Consider the following 19,302-nt stretch of genomic DNA (forward strand, 5'->3'; position numbering starts at 1 on the left):
TTTGTTACACATGCTATGGCTTAGGAACTCATGGTTGAAAAATAGGTTTTCTCCATTCTCCTACATCTTCTGTAAGTTATGTTTTGTTACCCTGGAACCCTGTGTATTCATATGATATAAATGAGATGCACTGGGCCAAATATGACTGGTAAAAGATCAGTCTGCTATATATTTCTACCACCTTCTAGGGTGTTTCCACGAACCAAAGGATCACTCCTAATAGCTAAGCTCTACTCTGTTTATGGTATCAAGAAAAGAAAATATAATGAAAACTCCATGAGGAAGGAGTTCTATGCATCTTATTCATTGGATGCTGTATATCCAGCACTTAGTGTCTCACACATAATATGTATGTGATACATATTTGTCCAAAACCCAGTGAATAATGTAGAGTCCTGCACTTTCATATTAACCCATAAACTTCGTGTGACCAGATACGAGATCTGTCAAGATTAGTCTGATATGCATCATACAGTAAGCTCCATTTTCTAACATTCCATTATTAAAGATAACAAGTTCACATCGGATATTTGAAAATATAGGCTGGGCGCGGTGGCTTACGTCTGTAATCCCAGCACTTTGGGAGGCCGAGGTGGGCGGATCATGCGAGGTCAGGAGATCGAGACCATGCTGGCCAACATTGTGAAACCTCTTCTCTACTAAAATACACAAATTTAGCTGGGCGTGGTGGCGCGTGTCTGTAATCCCAGCTACATGGGAGGCTGAGGCAGGAGAATCGCTTGAACCTGGGTGGCGGAGGTTGCAGTGAGCCGAGATCATGCCACTGTGCTCTAGCCTGGTGACAAAGCCAGACTCCATTTCAAAAAAAAAAAAGAAAGAAAGAAGAAACTATTTTGGGGGAAAATAAGTAGTTACTCTCTGAGAAGGGTGTTTTGTGATGTGCTAACTTTCCCTGGATCATATCTGACTTTCTATAAGCTGCTGTCTTGATAAATTGGCTTTAAATTGTACACTGACCTGTTTCACTAGTGGAAATTAGTTTTTGTAAATCCACTTAAAGTGTCTTATTTCCAGAACTATTGTAATATACATATATTAATATATATAATATATAATATATAATCTACTTATATATCATATATTGTCACTTGTAATATATAAGTAATATATAACATAGTAATATAGTAATATTATAATACTTTTTAAAAAGAGGACATATTTGGCTGGATATGGTGGCTTACACCTGTAATCCCAGCACTTTGGGAGGCTGAGGCGGGTGGATCACCTGAGGTCAGGAATTCGAGACCAGCCTGGCCGACATGGTGGAACCCATCTCTACTAAGAATACAAAACCAGCTGGGTGTGGTGGCATGCATCTGTAATCCCAGCTATTCAGGAAGCTGAGACAGAAGAATCACTTGAACCCGGGAGGCAGAGGTTGTGGTGAGCTGAGATCGCACCATTGCACTCCAGCCAGGAAAACACGGTGAAATTCTGTCAAAAAATAAAAATAAAAAAGGGACATATTTGAGGTGGGATCAAGTATTCGTGGTCACTTGGGATTTCTTCTGATAATGGCTCCCACTGGTGAATTCCTTCAGTGTAATAACACAGCTATTGACCAAAAGCCTTTTATTGGCCAGTCTTGAGATTCAGTCCCGTTGTCCAAGTGGTGGCAAAATATGAAACGTCTCAATCACATGACAGTATCTTTTGGAGTTGTAATAGGAGAACAGAAGAAACAAGAAGATGCGGGTATGCAGAAAGAGAGCTCAGCTCAGCGCCCCCTGATAAGATGAGTCCTCAGCCTTCAGTCTGCAATTCATAATGTCCTCTTTTTCTTTTTGCTTGATACTCACACCTTCACAGTTATTCCATTTAGGGGTCAACCAGTGCTAATTAGCAACCTTTCCACTTTCTCTGTCACATGGGGTAAAGGTTACGCAGACACAACACCAGAGCTGCTGGGATGGTTCCAGAGAGGGGCAGTCTGAAGCAAGCTAAAGTTCACAGCATTTCATGTGGCAGAATTTTGGGAACACCCCAGAAGTCTTGCTTGCACCCATCTGTCTTCACTTTAGTTGAGTAGTTGAGCAGTTGAGGTGCTTTTTTTTTTTTTTTTTTTTTTTTTTTTTTTAAAAAACAGCCTGGAGTTGCAGTGCCATGATCTCAGCTCACTGCAACCTCCATCTCGTAAGTTCAAGTGATCCTCCCACCTCAGTCTCTTGAGTAGCAGAGACTACAGGCACATGCCACCATGCCTGGCTAAATTTTGTATTTTTTGTAGAGATGGGGTCTTGCTGTGTTATTCAGGCTGGTCTCAGACTCCTGGGCTCAAGCAATCTGCCTGCCTCAGCCTCCCAAAGTGCTGGTATTATGAGCCACTGCAGCTGTTCTAATATTTATTTGTTTGTAATCTATACTTTACTTCCAAAACAATTTGAGGTAGCCTACAACAGAAACATAAATGCACATAATTATAGGAAAGTTTGAGTAAAGATGGAAGGGGAATTTGAGAACACCTGCAAAAAGGGACAAGTTAATGTGCAAAAAACACAGGACAATATTATTACCTAATTAAGCACTCATTTTTACACTGAGCTTCCTGGAAGTAATGGTATAAAGAGGAAGGCCCTAAGTAGGTTACTTTTGATGTTTAATATAAATTATATTCTGTTTTTCAGTGTAAATAACCCACCACCACCACCACGATTTTATTTTTTACACTAAATTTTGGAAGGGTAATATGATGTTCATTTTTGTATGGTAGAGAGTAGAAATCGTAAAATACTTTATTATTAAATGCCTTTTAGTTATATAGAATACAGATTTCAGTGCTACTATGTAGTAAGTGCGTAACATTTTATTATTTTCCAATTTTGCGTATAGGTTATATATGTAGGTTACAATAGCTTGTGGATTAGTCAGAATTCTCCAAAGAGGGATAACCAGCTGGATGACCTTTTGGCCCTCTTCCAGAATAATGTTTTTATAATGTGTGTGTGTGTGTGTGTGTGTGTGTGTGTGTGTTTTGCAGTAGGTAATGACATAGCCTTAATGCTTTACATTCACAAAAGAACTTAGAATCCCTGTATTTCCTACTATATTGCAATAGCACATACAAAATAATCCAGAACCATCTAAATTTGTTGTTCCTTATACATAAATATTTAAAAAATGATATATAGAGAGTAGCTAATGGAAAACACTCATTCATTTTGATCACTTCTATATTCTATTGTATGTTGTAACAAACCAAAATGGCTTATTCTGAAATGATTCTTGAGTAATAGATGGCATAATTCATTCAACATGAGATCAGTTTTAATGGAGAAGTATCCTATTATGCATGTCTTGCAATATACATTTAAAAATCATTGTTCTAATTATCATTTATTTACAAAAGGTTTTTCTTTTTCAGAACAAGGCAGCAAATTGAGTAGAAATTGTGTGTATGACCCAGAATGTAATTAAATAGCCATAGTGATTAATAATTTTTTTGTAATTATGTTTGCATATCTGTAAATTAATTGATGAGAAAGTTATCATGCACATGTTCTTTTAACACTCCTACAAGATGACGAGAGAATTTTCTATAATCGATTAACGAAGCTTTTTGATGAGAGCGGACAAGGAGAACCCCAAGGTAAGAGACCAAATATCTTCACTCTTTTATTTTAACATTAGTTGTAAATTGATTGAAATGGTTTCTTGCAAATGCTCACCTATCTTTTCTAAATATAACAATTCACTGATTACCTATGTGAGCTTTCCATGGTTGTACATATTTAAATGTAGCTGAAGTTTAGGGGAAAAGTAATTATGACCCAATTTCCTATAATTGCATATAATTTATAACCCTGAATGGTGAAAATGATTTAAGATTTACTGTTGAAGGATCTTAAAATGGCATATGGCATACTTGGATTCACTAAGTTATGAGACTATGTTCTACTCTTTTTAAAGACTGTGTCTTAGCTTTTGAACAAATGCTTTGGAGTGGTAGAAGACAAGTAGTATACTGTTCTCAACCTTAGCATGGAAATTCATACTTGTAAGTTATGCTTTTAAGTGAAAACGTATTTTATGTATTAAACTAATAATTTAAAGGTAACCTTTAAAAAACTCAATTCTAAATTCTTCGTTGAACATATATATAAATTCATGCCAGAACCATATTGTAGTTTTTGCCAAAAAATTAAATACAAGTTGCTGTGTATTTCATGGGGAATAATTCTATTATTATTATTATTTTACCATGTGTGCCTAGTGCTTCTCAATAATTTTGTCTTCCTTATTATAATAACTCCTCAAAGTATATAAGAGGAGAGGGCTGATCATGATAATGTCTTCTAATAGTTATTATTTCTATTAAATTTATGCTTAGACTTCATCATTTACTAGCTGTGTGACCCTGGACCAATTAATTAACCTTTCTTTGTCATTTTTGCCAAATGAACATGTAACACCTGTTACATGCAGTAGTTATGATGACTAAATTATTATTACATGAGCAGATGTGACAAGCGCGTACCTAGAATAATAAAAATAATAACAATAATCCTGCTGGTGAAAATATTAATGCCAGTTAAACATTCGAGTGCTTCCTAGGTGCCTGGAACTGTCCTAAACGCTGTTCTAAATAATTCACTTGTTTAAACTTCATAACAACCTTTAAAGGTTAGTCCTCATTTTTATCCCCATTTACAGTATAATACCCTTAAAATTTTATTCCTGCTTGGATACACTTCTCCTTTGCTTTTTTGCTATCAGTTTGTGTGGTCAACCATTTATTACTTTTTGCCTTTATAAACAAAGCAAACTCATTTTTCAAGCCAGCTCATTCTGAGGGATCCCAAGTTCAAATGGTGTATCAGAATTATCCAGAGAAGCAGAATCCAGTTGGTTTGACAATATATAGAGAGGCATTTATTTTAAGAAATTGCTTCACTCTGTAGCTGGGATAGCAAGTCTGAAATCCTTCGGACAGGCTGGCAACCTGGAGAATCAGGTGAGAGTTGATGTGAAATTCAGGCAGGAGTTGAAATTGCAGTCTTGCGTCTGAATTCCACAGGGCAGCAGTCTGGAAACTCAGGTAGGAGTTGATGTTGCAGTCTTGAGACTGAAATGTGTGGGGCAGCCCAGCAGGCTGGAAACGCAACCAGAGTGTCTATGCTGTGGCTTTGAGACTGAATTCCCTCTTCTTTGGAAAGCCCCAATCTATATGTTTAAGAACTTCGACTGATTGGATGAGGCCCACACACATTGTGAAGAGTAATCCGCTTTACTCAAACTCAACTGATTTAAATATTAGTCACATCTAAATACACCTTCCCAACAACATCGAGACTGGTGGTTGGGCAAACAGGTGGGCACCATACCCTGTTCAAGCTGATGCTTAAAATGAAGCATCATAAATGGTTATGCGTAAGTCAGGCCTCTCTGTGTTTAGTCTAACTTCTGACTCAGCAAACCTATTGAATACCTTTTAGTGCTAGACACTGAATAGTGCACTTTTATGCCTGCTGTTTCTTTTCCATTCTGATGGCTTTTTCAGCTTGGATCCTTTGAAACCACCCAAGTCACACATTTACAGATAGCATCTAATAGATCTTTGGAAATCATTTATGGACTTAAGTCTCATAGAATTTATAGAATAGGCATTTTGTGAACTATTTTATAGAAAAGGATGTAGCTGAGACTTAGAAAGTATACTTATGCAGAGTAATATAGTGCATCAGGGCGCAAAGAACAAGGCTAGTGGGCCTCTGGACACTATAACTCAGTGCTTTCTCCAGCATGCCAGCTCATTTCCTCCTGTAGAAGAAGCTCTCTTCTGATGATTCTCGTTAAAATTCTAGAATAGGAGATGTGGAAAATTTTGTATTATACATTCCAGCATTTTTTACAGACTGGAAGAGGGAAGATCATTTTATATTTACAGCATGCATCTGGCTAGATGAATAGATATCTTTTGTAGATGACACTGTATTCAGGTGATAGAGAAGTAAAGTACGCATACCATTTATATAAATGCTGGCATTTCTATGCAAATAAACAAGGTAGCCCAAATAAAGTGCCTCGTGTGCAGAGCTCAGGAAATGTTCTCAGAGATCCTAAGGTGGGAAAATGAACCAAAGAGCTCTGGCTTCTTCTAAGCCTATTCCTCTCCTAAACAGGTTACAGCAACACAGCGAGTAAGTCGTAAGATATTGAAGTAAACAACATGTAATATTAACACACAGAAAAGCACAGTATCCACATTTCAAGATATATTTGGTAACTGGGAAAAGGGCTTAAATGTACAGCTGTACTTTGTTGAGTCTGTAAACATTATGGGATAAACAAAGGTGGTGGTGGTTGTTTTTTCATCTTCAAACTTCTGTGCTTTAGTTGTTTTCCAGTACATGAAATAGAAAATAATTTGTTAGTTGGTCGATTATGAAAAACCGAACTTTATTGCATATAAGAAAATCAGTGATTAGTCTACTGTGTGCTTAGTCAACATTAAATTGGCAAAAACAAGTGGAATTCCATGTGATTCTCTTGGGGTAAACAGATGAGAGTGGCCGGGAGGAGAATCTGAATTCCGAAGCACCTGGGAGTTCCAATCAGAGTCACGAAATCCACCAAGAAGCCAGCGAAGCCTCCCCTGCTTACCTTGAGGAGTTCCAAAGCTATGCTCAAAAAAATGTAATTCTGCTTGGGAGTTCTCCACTAGAACAGGTCAGCATTAAGAGTATCTTGAGAAATGTAAGATAATTTCTCTTTTTCAAATGACAAGTTGAAGTTTCAGGCCTACACATGGTCTACTGATTTTGCTTACCAGCACACTCTTCCTAGAACACACGATTTAGGACTTCATTGAGTCCTTTCCTTATTTTTTATACACATTGTAAAATGTGTAGGCAGAAGTTATGCTCCTTATCAATATCCTTACCCATCCTGGATATTGATAAGGAGCATAATTACTGCCTACGCATTTTACATTTTACGTGACATTTAGTTTGTACAATTTAGTTTCATTATCTGGTTTATTTTGTGTTAGAGTGCTCATTTCTAGCATATTGTGAATTACTGATAATAAAACCCGAAAGCAGCATACACTTACTTGGAAAAATTAAGAACCTGCTTGGACTTGTTTGCACAAGCACTGTATTACTACGCGAATATTCTAGCATTTCTAAAGTCACTATTTAAGGAACTTGGGCATTCTAACCGTTGGACTTGTACCACATAACAGTCTTTAGCTGTTAGACTATCTTGGCTTCAGAGACAATCTGATTTATCTTCTGATTTCTGTATCTTTGGTTCTATTTATGTGTAATGTGGCATTATGTGCTCTGACCCACCAGAGAGAGAAGTGATAAAAATACAAGAATCTTATATGTCTAGCTCCAGGCATATGTGTGTGTGTGTGTGTGTGTGTGTGTGTGTGTGTGTGTGTGTGTGTGTGTTGTTGTTGTTGTTGTTTTGTGAAAGGTAAGTAGATTCAGGCTAAAGAGGAAAAAATTCATCAGGTGAAAAAGACTATTATCAATGAGATCTTTTATAACAACAGGTCACAAGTGGAGATATCATTTGCAACTTCAGAAGAGACAGGTATCAGCCTACATGGGATAGGCTGGTTCTGTAAATATCTTGAAAAGGTGCTGTGACTGATGCTTCCTGTCTAAGGCCATCAAAGCAGCAGCGTATCACCTGATATGGTTTGGGCCTGTATCCCCACCCAAATCTCATCCATAATTGGAATCCCCACATGTCAAGGGAGGGAGCTGGTGGGAGGTGATTGGATCATGGGGACGATTTCCCCCATGCTGTTCTTGTGATAGTGAGTGAGTTCTCATGAGATCTTATGCTTTAAAGGTGTTTAGCAGTTCTCCCCAGCTCTGTCTCTCATGCTTTGACATGATAAAACATGACTTGTTCTCCTTCACCTTCCAACAAGATTGTAAGTTTCCTGAGGCCTCCCCAGCCATGTGGAACTGTAAATCTATTAAACCTTTTTTTCTTTGTAAATGACCCAGTGTCAAGTATGTCTTTATAGCAGTGTGAAAATGGACTAATACAGTATCCCAGAGCATGATGAGAGTAGAAGGAACAAAACCAAGAGTGGGGAGGATGAGAGGAGAAGTGGGGAGGTAACACTCTCAGAGTCAACTGAGAACATCCCACTTCAAGGGCCATGCAAATGATGAAATACCATTTTTATTCTTATCATAGGGCAATTGAATTGCCTAAATATAGAAAGCTACTTTAGAAATATTTGTGCTGACTTTTTATATCCCACTGACATTGGAAAGCTTGTAGGAAGGGTTTTACGAAATGACTTAGGTCTGAAAATTGTCTAGTGAAGAATAAAATTCACTGATTAAGTGCATAGCTTTAATAAATTTAGTCACAGAGGAAATTCAGGAAAACAATAATACATTGTTTTTGAAATATGTATTGAATTAGATATAAAATAATTTTATTTTGCATGTTAGCTACCAGGAGGAAATGTTTTCCTGGACATTCCCTAGTATCTACTGTATGCTATGTACCTGTTCCTAATCAGTTGCAGATAACTAGGTTTTCGTCTGAATTTTAATTGTAAACAATCCATACATTTAGTTTATTCAATTAGGACACCATGATTTAAGGAGGTTTTTTTGCGATTAATGAGTAATGTTTTTTAAGGTTTTGTCTTGATTTAATAAATAAAATATAGCATTTAGGCTAATGGTGGAATAAATATGCTAGCCCAGACTAAGCAGATGCCAGAGAAACATTCTGAAAAACAAACTAGCATATACTGGCAATTAACCCTACTTTTCCAAATTCTTCATAACTTCCTGGCATTTGACAGTAGGCGTGATTCAAATCTAAGATTGTGAAGTGAGTGAATGTCAAGTTTGAGATCAGATACTTGGATATGAGAGACATTTAAAAATGTAAAATCCATACTAAAATCTATGTAAATTCAAAATGAATTTCATAAGGTACTTTAACAGATTAATCATTATATTTTCTGTAAGCCAGAAACATATATTCTACTCTGTGGTTAGTATAGAAAACATTTTGGAGGGAAAATTGATTTTCGGAAATCACTTGAGACATTTACATGATTTCCTTAACTAATACAGTAGCTCTTATACCATCCCCTAAACATTATATTAAGTATAAATGCCGATATAATTTAAAAATTTAGTTAATAAAACTATAAAAGGCAAAAAAGCAGGAGCACAAATATTTTATGGAAAAAAAAAACAGTGGTGATTGTCCATATTTTACTTTAAGGGAAATGATAATGACACTGCCGTTCTTTACAGTTTGCAAGTTTCTGTCATATTCTTTGCTTTTGTGGGATGAACAAGAAAAGTGCCCTGTTATTATAAATATGAAAAAAACTCTAGAGGACAGAAATATCATTTTATGCTTAAAAGACTCACAGAATTTGAACTGAAAGATTTTAACACTTGGCTTTCTTTTCATTTATTATTTTATTTATATTTTTAAATTCCTTGTTAGCTACTTAACATACCTTTTTTCCTTTTTTTTTTTTTTTCCCCAGAGTCTCGCTCTGTTACCCAGGCTGGAGTGCAGTGACATAATCTCAGCTCCTTGCAACCTCTGCCTCCCAGGTTCAAGTGATTCTCCTGCCTCAGCCTCCCAAGTAGCTGGGATTACAGGCGCCCACCACCATGTCCGGCTAATTTTGGCTTTTTTTTTTTTTTTAAGTAAAGATGGGGTTTCACCATGTTGGCCAGGATGGTCTTGAAATCCTGATTTCAAGTAATCTGCCTGTCTTGGCCTCCCAAAGTGCTGGGATTACAGGTGTAAGCCACCGTGCCTGGCCTATTTGGCATACTTTTTGAGCTGCCCAGAATATTCTGGAGACACCTGGATAGAGACTTTCTTGCCAAAGTTGACTGGAATTCCAAGAGAAGCAGGCCACTGTTGAGAATGAATAAACATATTTTAGTGACATTATCTTTGCTTGGAAAATTATTTAGCAGTGACAATTTTGTATTTACTTAGTATCAGGTCACATTCTATAAGCACCTCTAGGTGAAAAGTTTTTGTTTCATTTGGAAAACAAAAATGATGCTATTTTGTTACTTTTTTCATTATGATTTATTTTATATACCATCTTTTTTTTTCTTCTGCCATTGGTAGTATTTTTAGTTAATGCAGGAACACAAAATAGTCTCTATTCTCCTTTCCAATACTAGGAGCTGTTGAGGCAGTTGAGGAGTTGAGGCAACTGAGGTTACTGAATAAATTTTATATCATTTTTAAAAATGTGTGGGTTCACAAATGTCCGTCAGTGACAGACTGGATTAAGAAAATGTGGCACATATACACCATGGAATACTATGCAGCCATAAAAAAGGATGAGTTTGCGTCCTTTGTAGGGACATGGATGCAGCTGGAAACCATCATTCTCAGCAACCTATTGCAAGAACAGAAAACCAAACACCGCATGTTCTCACTCACAGGTGGGAATTGAACAATGAGATCACTTGGGCACAGGAAGAGGAATATCACACACGGGGGCCTATTGTGGGATGGGGGGAGGGAGGAGGGATAACAACAGGAGACCTAATGTAAATGATGAGTTAATGGGTGTGGCACACCAACATGGCACATGTATACACATGTAACAAACCTGCACATTGTGCACATGTACCCTAGAACTTAAAGTATAATAAATAAATAAATAAACTTTAAAAAGAGTTAAAAGTCGAATTTAAGATGAAAAAAACGTGTGGGTTCACAGCATAACAGCAATCCGTGAATGAGTAAAGCAATTGATTCCACAATCTTTCAAAATATGGTGGTCCAAGCATATATCCCTGGTGGTCAAGTATGGTCCAAGGATAACATTTTATGTATTTATAGACGAGATGGGCTGATTATTATTCAGCAAACATAATTTCTTAGAACTGAAATTCAGTACAAATAGATTGTCAGATAATTTAAGTTTGTATTATTAAATAAGAATCAGAAGGGCAGAAATTCTTTATTTGCGATTTGGGCAGTTACCTTTTCTTTACTACTCAACTAAGCCTTAGGGGATGGTTGGTTCATGGGTTCTTACGGAAATTCAGGAGCCAGACAGAACAGGAACCACAATAGGAAGCTGCCTAGCTCTGCGTGGACTGGGGTGAAAGAAGAATGTGTGTTGTCATTATTGGGAGTAGAGTAAGTCCTCACTTATGTTGTTGATAGGTTCTTGGAAACTGTGACTGTAAGTGAAATAATGTATAAAAAATTAATTTACCATAGGCTAATTGATATAAACAAGAGTTAAGTTCCTATGGCATATTTCTAGTCACAAATACATCACCAAACATCTAAATAAAGATCAAAATGCTTCTAATTTTCAGCATTGAAATAAATGTAGCCTTTATATATGTTTAAGAAAAATTATTAAAAATGAGAAATATTGGCTAAATAAGAAAAAGTATTACCCACTGATTCCAGTTTAGGGTGGAAGGTGGCTGGAGTCTGTCCCAGCAGCTCAGGGTACAAGGTAGGACCCAGCCCTGGACAAGACGCCACCCCATTGCAGGCTGCATTCACACACACCCACACTCATCCACACTGGGACAGTGTAGACACACCAGTGAACCTAGTGGGCACATCTTTGGGATGTGAAAGGAAACCGGAGGACCCAGAGAGAACCCACACAGACATGAGGAGAACGTGCAGATTCCACACAGGCAGTGGCCATGGCAGGGAATTGATTTTCTTTGTCCTTGTTGTAATGAAATGACGTTGACTGAAGCATTGTTTGGCGAAACTGCTGTGTAGGTTTCCACGTGCTTATAAAACCACACGGAGGAAAACGCAAAATAGGAGAACGGAATAATTGTTAGTAGATTTGCATATTCGAGTAAACTTGCAGATCCTGAAAGCTAGATATTTAAAAGTACGGTAAAATAGTTCTTGACTTACCTCCAGCTCTTTTTTATTTTTCATTTATTTATGGGTTGCCACCAACAATGATCAAAATATTTCCTCAAAGTTCAAGGCAAGCTCAATTGGCTGCCAATTAGCCTTTTGGTGAGAAGTCTTCTGAGCTTTAATAAACCAAATAAACATTTCTGAAATAATATTAATGCATGAATTTTGGGGTTTTGTTTCAGAGCAAAGCATCTACTTTTTATAAAACTTTGCGGCCGGGCGCGGTGGCTCAAGCCTGTAATCCCAGCACTTTGGGAGGCCGAGGCGGGCGGATCACGAGGTCAGGAGATCGAGACCATCCTGGCTAACACGGTGAAACCCCGTCTCTACTAAAAATACAAAAAAAAAAAAACTAGCCGGGCGCGGTGGCGGGCGCCTGTAGTCCCAGCTACTCGGGAGGCTGAGGCAGGAGAATGGCGTAAACCCGGGAGGCGGAGCTTGCAGTGAGCTGAGATCCGGCCACTGCACTCCAGCCTGGGTGACAGAGCAAGACTCCGTCTCAAAAAAAAAAAAAAAAAAAAAAAAAAAAAAAAAAAAAAAAAAAAAAACTTTGCTGCAGTTTCACCATACTGAGTATGCCACACTCAACATTATTTTATTATGTGTAATTTAAAAACAAAACATCACCATTTTGACAAAGGACTGAATAATTTCGCCCTCCTCTTTGATTACTTATTTCTATTCCCTTATAAAGTTTCTGGTATAACTAAACTTTCTTGAGAAACTCAGCCCTCATTTATTTATCAGCAATGGATTTATGAGCCTCAAACTGAAAACTCGGGCTGTGTAAGACAGAAGTGAGAAACTGCATTGCTTTCAGGAGAAAGAAACGCCCATATTTGACATCAAACAAATCTAATAACACTTCGATAATAAAATCAAGATACTTATGCTATATTCCATGAGTTCCTTCAGAGAAAGGGCTGTATCTTTTTACAGCACCAAGAACAGGGCCTGGCAGAAAACAAAGTTTACCTTCATTGAATGTTTGTTCTGTGAATGAATGAAGGAATGAGTACATGCTGCAGATAACTAGTATGGCAAAATTATCGTGGATATCGTTGGCTTACAAATGTTCTGTGGTATTCATTTTCTCTAATGCTGTTATAATGTCATTACGTGGAGTGTTATGATTTGGTACTTTCATGTATATCAACTAAATTACTTTTTAAAATATTTAAGTGTCATAGAATAGAGAAAAGGGCCATTTAATAATATAATAGCTAACATTCATTGCATACCTACTGACATCATTTAAGCACTTTGCATAATTTAACCTCATGGCTCCCATACGTGAATAGTGTTATCACTCCCATCTTATAGAAGAGCAACCTAAGGCACAGAAAGGCCAACTAGCTTGGGAAACGTTTTACAGCTAATAAGTTGCTGAGTTAGGACTATAACTTCATCTTAATCATCACAGCTAATGAGGGCACACAGTTTTTAAAAATACGGCTTTTTAATACAAAATTTTCGATCAATCATCTGCCACTTTACTCTTTGGAGGAAGTGACATTCTCAGGCCAGTTAAATGGTTTTCACATACTTGAAATTATAGTAGAATATGGACCAACATATTTTATGAGGCAAGTGATAATACTGTTTCATCTTGTATTTGGTAAACCATGTATGTGCCAGGGTTCTATGGAGAAACAAAACCAGTAGAATACACACACACACACACACACACACACACACACACACACTCTATGGGGAGATTTATTATAGGAATTTGCTCACACAATTATGGAGGCCAAAAAGTCCCACCAAGTGCTGTCTGCAACCTGGAATCAGAGGAAGCTGATGGTGTAACTCCCAGTTTGAGTCAAAATGCTGAGAACCAGGGATAGTGGTGGTGGTGCTGCTGGAGTCCCCAAGTAAGTCTGGGAGTTCAGAGACCCCGAAACCAGGAGCTCTGTTGTCCCAGAGCAAGAAAATATGGATGTCCTAGCTCTAACAGAGTGAATTCACTCTTCCTCTTTGTTCTATTTTGTTTTGTTGTTCTATTCCAGCCCTCAATGGATTAGATGCTGACCACCCACGTTAGTGAAGGATATCTTTATAACTCAGCCAACTGATTCAAATGTTAACCTCTTCTGAAAATACGCTGACAGACACACTCAGAAATAATGTTTTACCAGCTATCAGGGCATCCCATAGCCCAGTCAAGTTGACACATGAATTTAGCCATCACAAACCAAGAAAAACAAAGTTGGGAAATATTTACAACAGCTCAAGACTCAGTGGTATTCTTAGCAATTAAACTGGGAAAACAATGCCCAATGCAGACTATGTTACAAAATAATCATCCCTTTATTTAAAAAATATTATTAACATTATTTTTGATTAACAAACAAATTTTATATTTATGGGGTTCAACGTGATATTTCGATATGTGAATACTACACGACAGAATTAAACAAGGCTAATTAACATAGCTATGCTGTAGCTTACCTATATTTTTTAATGGTGATACATTTGAAATTTGCTCTTATTTTGAAATATATAATATCTTATTATTGACAATAGTTACCCTGCTGTACAATACATCTCAAAACCTATTCCTCCTGCGTATTTGAAAACTTGTACCCTTTGATCAACATGTCTCCCCCATTCTTCATCTCCTGGACCTTCTGGTAACCACTATTCAACTTTCTACTTTTATGTGTTTTACTTTCATAAAGGTGATACCATGTAGTATTTGAATTTCTGTACCTGGCTTATTCCACTTAGCATAATGTCCTTCTGCTTCTGCCAGCTTGTCACAAATGACAGAATTTCCCTTTTTTTTTTAAGGCTGAATAGTATTCTATTGTGTATATATACCACATTTTTATAGTCCATTTATTCATTGATGGACACTTAGGTTGATGCCACTTCTTGGCTATTGTGAAGAATGTTGCAATAAACCTGAGACTACAGATATATCTTCAAAATAGTGATTTCAGTTTCTTTGTAATATATACCCAGAAGTGAGATTATTTAATCATATGGTAATTCTGATTTTAGTTTTTTGAGGTTTCTGTAATGGTTGTACTAGTTTACATTCTTATCTGTTAAGTCCTTATCAGATATATGGCTTGCAAATATTTATGTCTGTTGTATGGGTTGTCTCTTCACTTGGTTGTTTCCTTTGCTGTGCAGGAGCTTTTTAGTTTGATGCCATCTCATTTGTCTGTTTTTTCTTTTGTTGCCTGTGCTCTTGTGCTTTCAGGGTCATATCCAAAAAATCATTGCCCAGACCAATGGTGTGGAGAATTTCCCCTATGTTTTCTTCTAGTAGTTTTATAGTTGCAGGTTTTACATTTAAGTCTTTAATCTATTTTGGGTTGATTTTTATATACAGTTCAAGATAAGTGTTTAATTTTATTCTTCTGCATATGGATATCCAGGTTTCCCAATACCATCTATTGAATAGACTGTCCTTTCTTCATTGTGTGTTCTTAGCACCTTTTTAAAAAATCAGTTGACATAAAATACATAGGTTTATTTCTAAGGTTTTTTGTCCTGTTCCATTGTTTAATGTGTCTGTTTTTATGCTAGTACCATGCTGTTTTGATTACAACCACTTTACAATATGTTTTAAAATCAGGGAGTATGATGCCTCCAGCTTTTTATTTATTTATTTTGATTGTCTGGCTATGTGAAGTCTTTTGTGGTTCCATGAACATTTCTATTTCTGTAACAAATGACATTGAATTTTTTTTTAATACACAGTCTTGCTCTGGTGCCAAGGCTGAAGTACTGTGGTGCAATTTTGGCTCATTGCAGCCTCAACCTTCTGGGCTCAGGCAATCCTCCCACCTCAGCCTCCCAAATAGCTGGGACTACAGGCATGCAACACCACACCCAAATGACATTATAATTTTGATAGGGATTTCATAGCATCTGTATATTACTTTGGGTAGTATAGACATTTTTTCAATATTAATTCTTTATGTCCATAAACATGGTATATCTTTCCATTTGTTCATGTTTTCTTTAATTTCTTTCATCAGTTTTTTGTAGGTTTCAGTACATGTGTCTTTGTACCTTTGGTTAAATTTATGTCCAAGTGTTTAATTTTTTGTTGCTATTATAAATGAAATTGTTTTCTAATGTCTTTTTTTTGATAGGTCATTATTAATATGTAGAAGCACAACTGATTTTCGTATGTTGATTTTATATCCTGCAAGTTTACTGAAATTGTTTATCAGTTTTAACAGATTTTTGGTGGAGTCTTTAGGGTTTACTATATATAATATCAGCAAATAGAGATAATTTTACTTCTTCTTTTCCTATTAAGATGACTTTTATTTCTTTCTGCTGCTTAATTGTTCTGGCTAGGACTTCCAGTACTATGTAGAAAAGAAGTGGTGAGAGTGGGCATCCTTGTCGTTGATCTTAGGTAAAAAGCTTTTAGCTTTTCATCACTGGAATAATGCTAGTTACAGGTTTATCATATATGGGCTTTATTGTCTTGAAGTACATTCCATTTATACCTATCTGTTCAGAGTTTTCAACCATAAAAGGATGTTAATTTTTTTAAAAGGTTTTTCTGCATCTACTGAGATAATTATATGGTTTTTATCCTTCACTGTGTTAATATGGTGTATCACATTTATTGATTTGTGTATGTTGAACCATTCTTGCATTCCAGGGATAAATCCCACTTGATTATGGTGAAAGATTGTTTTAATGTGTTATTGAATTCAGTTTACTACTATTTTGTTGAGGATTTTTGCATCAATGTTAATTAGCGATATCAGCCTATAATTGTCTTTTTTTGTGATGTCCTTATCTGTGCCTCATATTAAGGTTATGTTAGCCTCAGAAAATAAGTTTGGAAGTACTTTCTTTACTTCAAGTTTTTGGAAGAGTTTTATTTCTTTAAATGTTTGGTAGAATTCAAAAATGAAGCCATCAGTCCTGGGTTTTTCTTTGATAGGAGACTTATTATTACTGATTCAATCTCTTTAGTAGTTACTGGTCTTTTCAGATTTTTTATTTTTTCATGATTCAGTTTTAGTAGATTGCATGTGTTTAAGAGTTCATTGATTTCTTCTAGGTTATTTAACTTCTTGGTATATAATTTTTTATAGTAATTATAAATGATTCTTTGTATTTCTGTGATACAACTTGTAATGTCTCCTCTTTCCTTCTGATCTCATTTATTTGAGTCTTCTCTTTTTTGCCCTAGTTAGTCTAGCTAAGGGTTTGTTGATTTTGTTTATCTTTTCAAAAAACCAACTCAGTTTGGTTGATTTTTTAAAATTGTTTCTCTAGTATCTATTTTATTTAATTCTGCTCTGACTTTTATTTCCTTTGATCTGCTAACTTTGAGCTTAGTTTGTTGTTTTTACCCCTAATTTCTTAAAGTGTAACATTAGATTGTTTATTTATAATCTTCTTTTTTTTGATGTAGGTGTTTATACTATAAATTTCCCCCTTAGGACAACTTTTGCTACATTTCATAACTTTTGGCATGTTTTGTTTTCACTTTCTTTTTTCTCAAGATACTTTTAAATTTTCTTTTTGATTTTTGCTGTGATCCATTGCTTGTTTAGGAACATGTTTAATTTCCACATATTTGTGTATTTTTTAAGATTTCTTCTGTTACTGATTTCTAGTTTTATGCCATTGTAATCCAAAAAGATACTTGATATGATTTCAATGCTCCTAAATTCGTTAAAATTTGTTTTGTGACCAAACATATGATCTATCCTGAGAATGTTTTCTGTGTACTTGAGAAAAATGTATATTCTGCTGTTATGGGATCAAATGTTCTATATATGTCTGCTAGATCCATTTGCTCTAAAGTGTAATTCAAGTCCAATTTTTTATATATTACTTTTCTGTCTAGATGATCTATCCATTGTTGAATGTGAGATCCTTTTCTTTGTCTTTGATTTTTGACAATTGTATTATGATGTGTGTTGGAAACTCCCCCTGGATTGAATTTGATTGGAAACCTCTGGGTTTTTAGTATCTGTATGTTGTCTTCTTTCCCCAGATTTGGGAAGTTTTCTGCCATTATTTTCTTAAATGTTTTCAAGGCCCTTTTCTCTCTATCTTCCTTCAGGAATTCTTATGCAAAGGTTAATTACTTGATGGTGTCTCATAATTCTTTTATGCCTTCCTTATTCTTTTTAATATTTATTTTATTTTTGCCCTGCTAATTGGATAATTTCAAATGTCCTGTCTTTGAGCTCACTGATTCAAGAAAGCATCAGTGCTTGATAAAGTCAGCTGTTGAAGTTTTCTATTGAATGTTTCAGTTTAATTATTATATTCTTTACCTCTAAGATTTCAAATTTTTAAAGTTGTTTATATTCATTAAACTTCTTATTTTGTCTATGAATTGTTTTCCAAATTTTATTTAATTTTGTATTTGTATTTTTTGGTAGTTAGTTCTCTGAACTTCTTTGTTAGTCATTTCATGGATCTTCACTTTTTTCTGGGTTCATTATATAACCACACTATGGGTTTTTCCTGCCCACTGCACAAAAATGACTCACTGAGACTAAGGCACTGCAGTAAAGAGTTTAATTGATGCAAGGGTGGCCATGCCACATGGAAGATGGAGTTATTACTCAAATTACTCTTCCCAAAGTCTCATAGATTAGGGATTTTTCAAAGATAGTTTGGTGGTCAGGGGACTAGGGTAGGGGATATGCTGATTGATTGAGTTAGAGATGAAATGATAGGGAATCACTGCTGTCCTATTGTGCAAAAGTGAGTTCCTGGGTGGGGGCCACAGAACTGGTTGCTAGGTCCAAGTGAGGTCATTGGATTGTCAGAAATGCAAAAACCTGAAAAGGTATCTCAAAAGGCCAATCTTAGCTTCTACAATAGTGATGTTATATGCAAGAGTAATTGGTGAAGTTGCAAATTTTATGACCTCTGGAACAATGGCTGGTAATTATTGAGAATTCAAGCCCTTTGCATCCTTGTCACTTGGTGGCCTTTCATTAGTTTCAGAACAACAGTTAAGTTTTGGAGAAGGGCTATTTTCATTTAACCTATAAACAAAATTTCTCCCAAAATTAGCTTGCCTCGGCCCAGAAAGAGCAAAGATAGCCAACCTGTGGTGCTAGAAGCAATATGGAGTTGGTTATGTCAGATTTCTCCACTGTCATAATTTTACAAAGCTGGTTTCAACTGCTGGAACTTTACTAGTTTATTTTGGTGATGTCATAATTCACTGATTTTTTATAATCCTTTTATTCGTATCTTGATGAATGTACATTGCCACCTCTTTGGCTCTTGCAGGTATTCTTTAATGGTGATAGACCTTTAGTATTTAGTCTAGCATGGGATTCTGGATGGGTCAGCTGGTAAAATCTCAGATAGTGAGACCTTAGTGTTGGGTTCTCAAGTTGGGCTGGGTTGCTTTATCTGCTCTGAGAT

At 36.1% G+C, this 19,302-nt stretch overlaps 1 protein-coding gene across 1 annotated transcript in view; it reads left to right on the top strand.

Moving 5' to 3' along the window:
- The window catches only part of LOC105487432 (uncharacterized), a 143,614-nt gene that overhangs the window by 56,974 nt on the left and 67,338 nt on the right, over window positions 1–19,302 (top strand). Inside the window, exons 7-9 of the mRNA XM_071096134.1 lie at window positions 3,539–3,607; window positions 6,521–6,687; window positions 7,523–7,593. Of these exons, the coding sequence (XP_070952235.1) occupies window positions 3,539–3,607; window positions 6,521–6,687; window positions 7,523–7,593 (307 nt within the window). The remainder of the gene's footprint in view (window positions 1–3,538; window positions 3,608–6,520; window positions 6,688–7,522; window positions 7,594–19,302) is intronic.

This window comes from Macaca nemestrina, chromosome 5 (genome assembly GCF_043159975.1).
Source record: "Macaca nemestrina isolate mMacNem1 chromosome 5, mMacNem.hap1, whole genome shotgun sequence".
Lineage (NCBI taxonomy): Eukaryota > Metazoa > Chordata > Mammalia > Primates > Cercopithecidae > Macaca > Macaca nemestrina.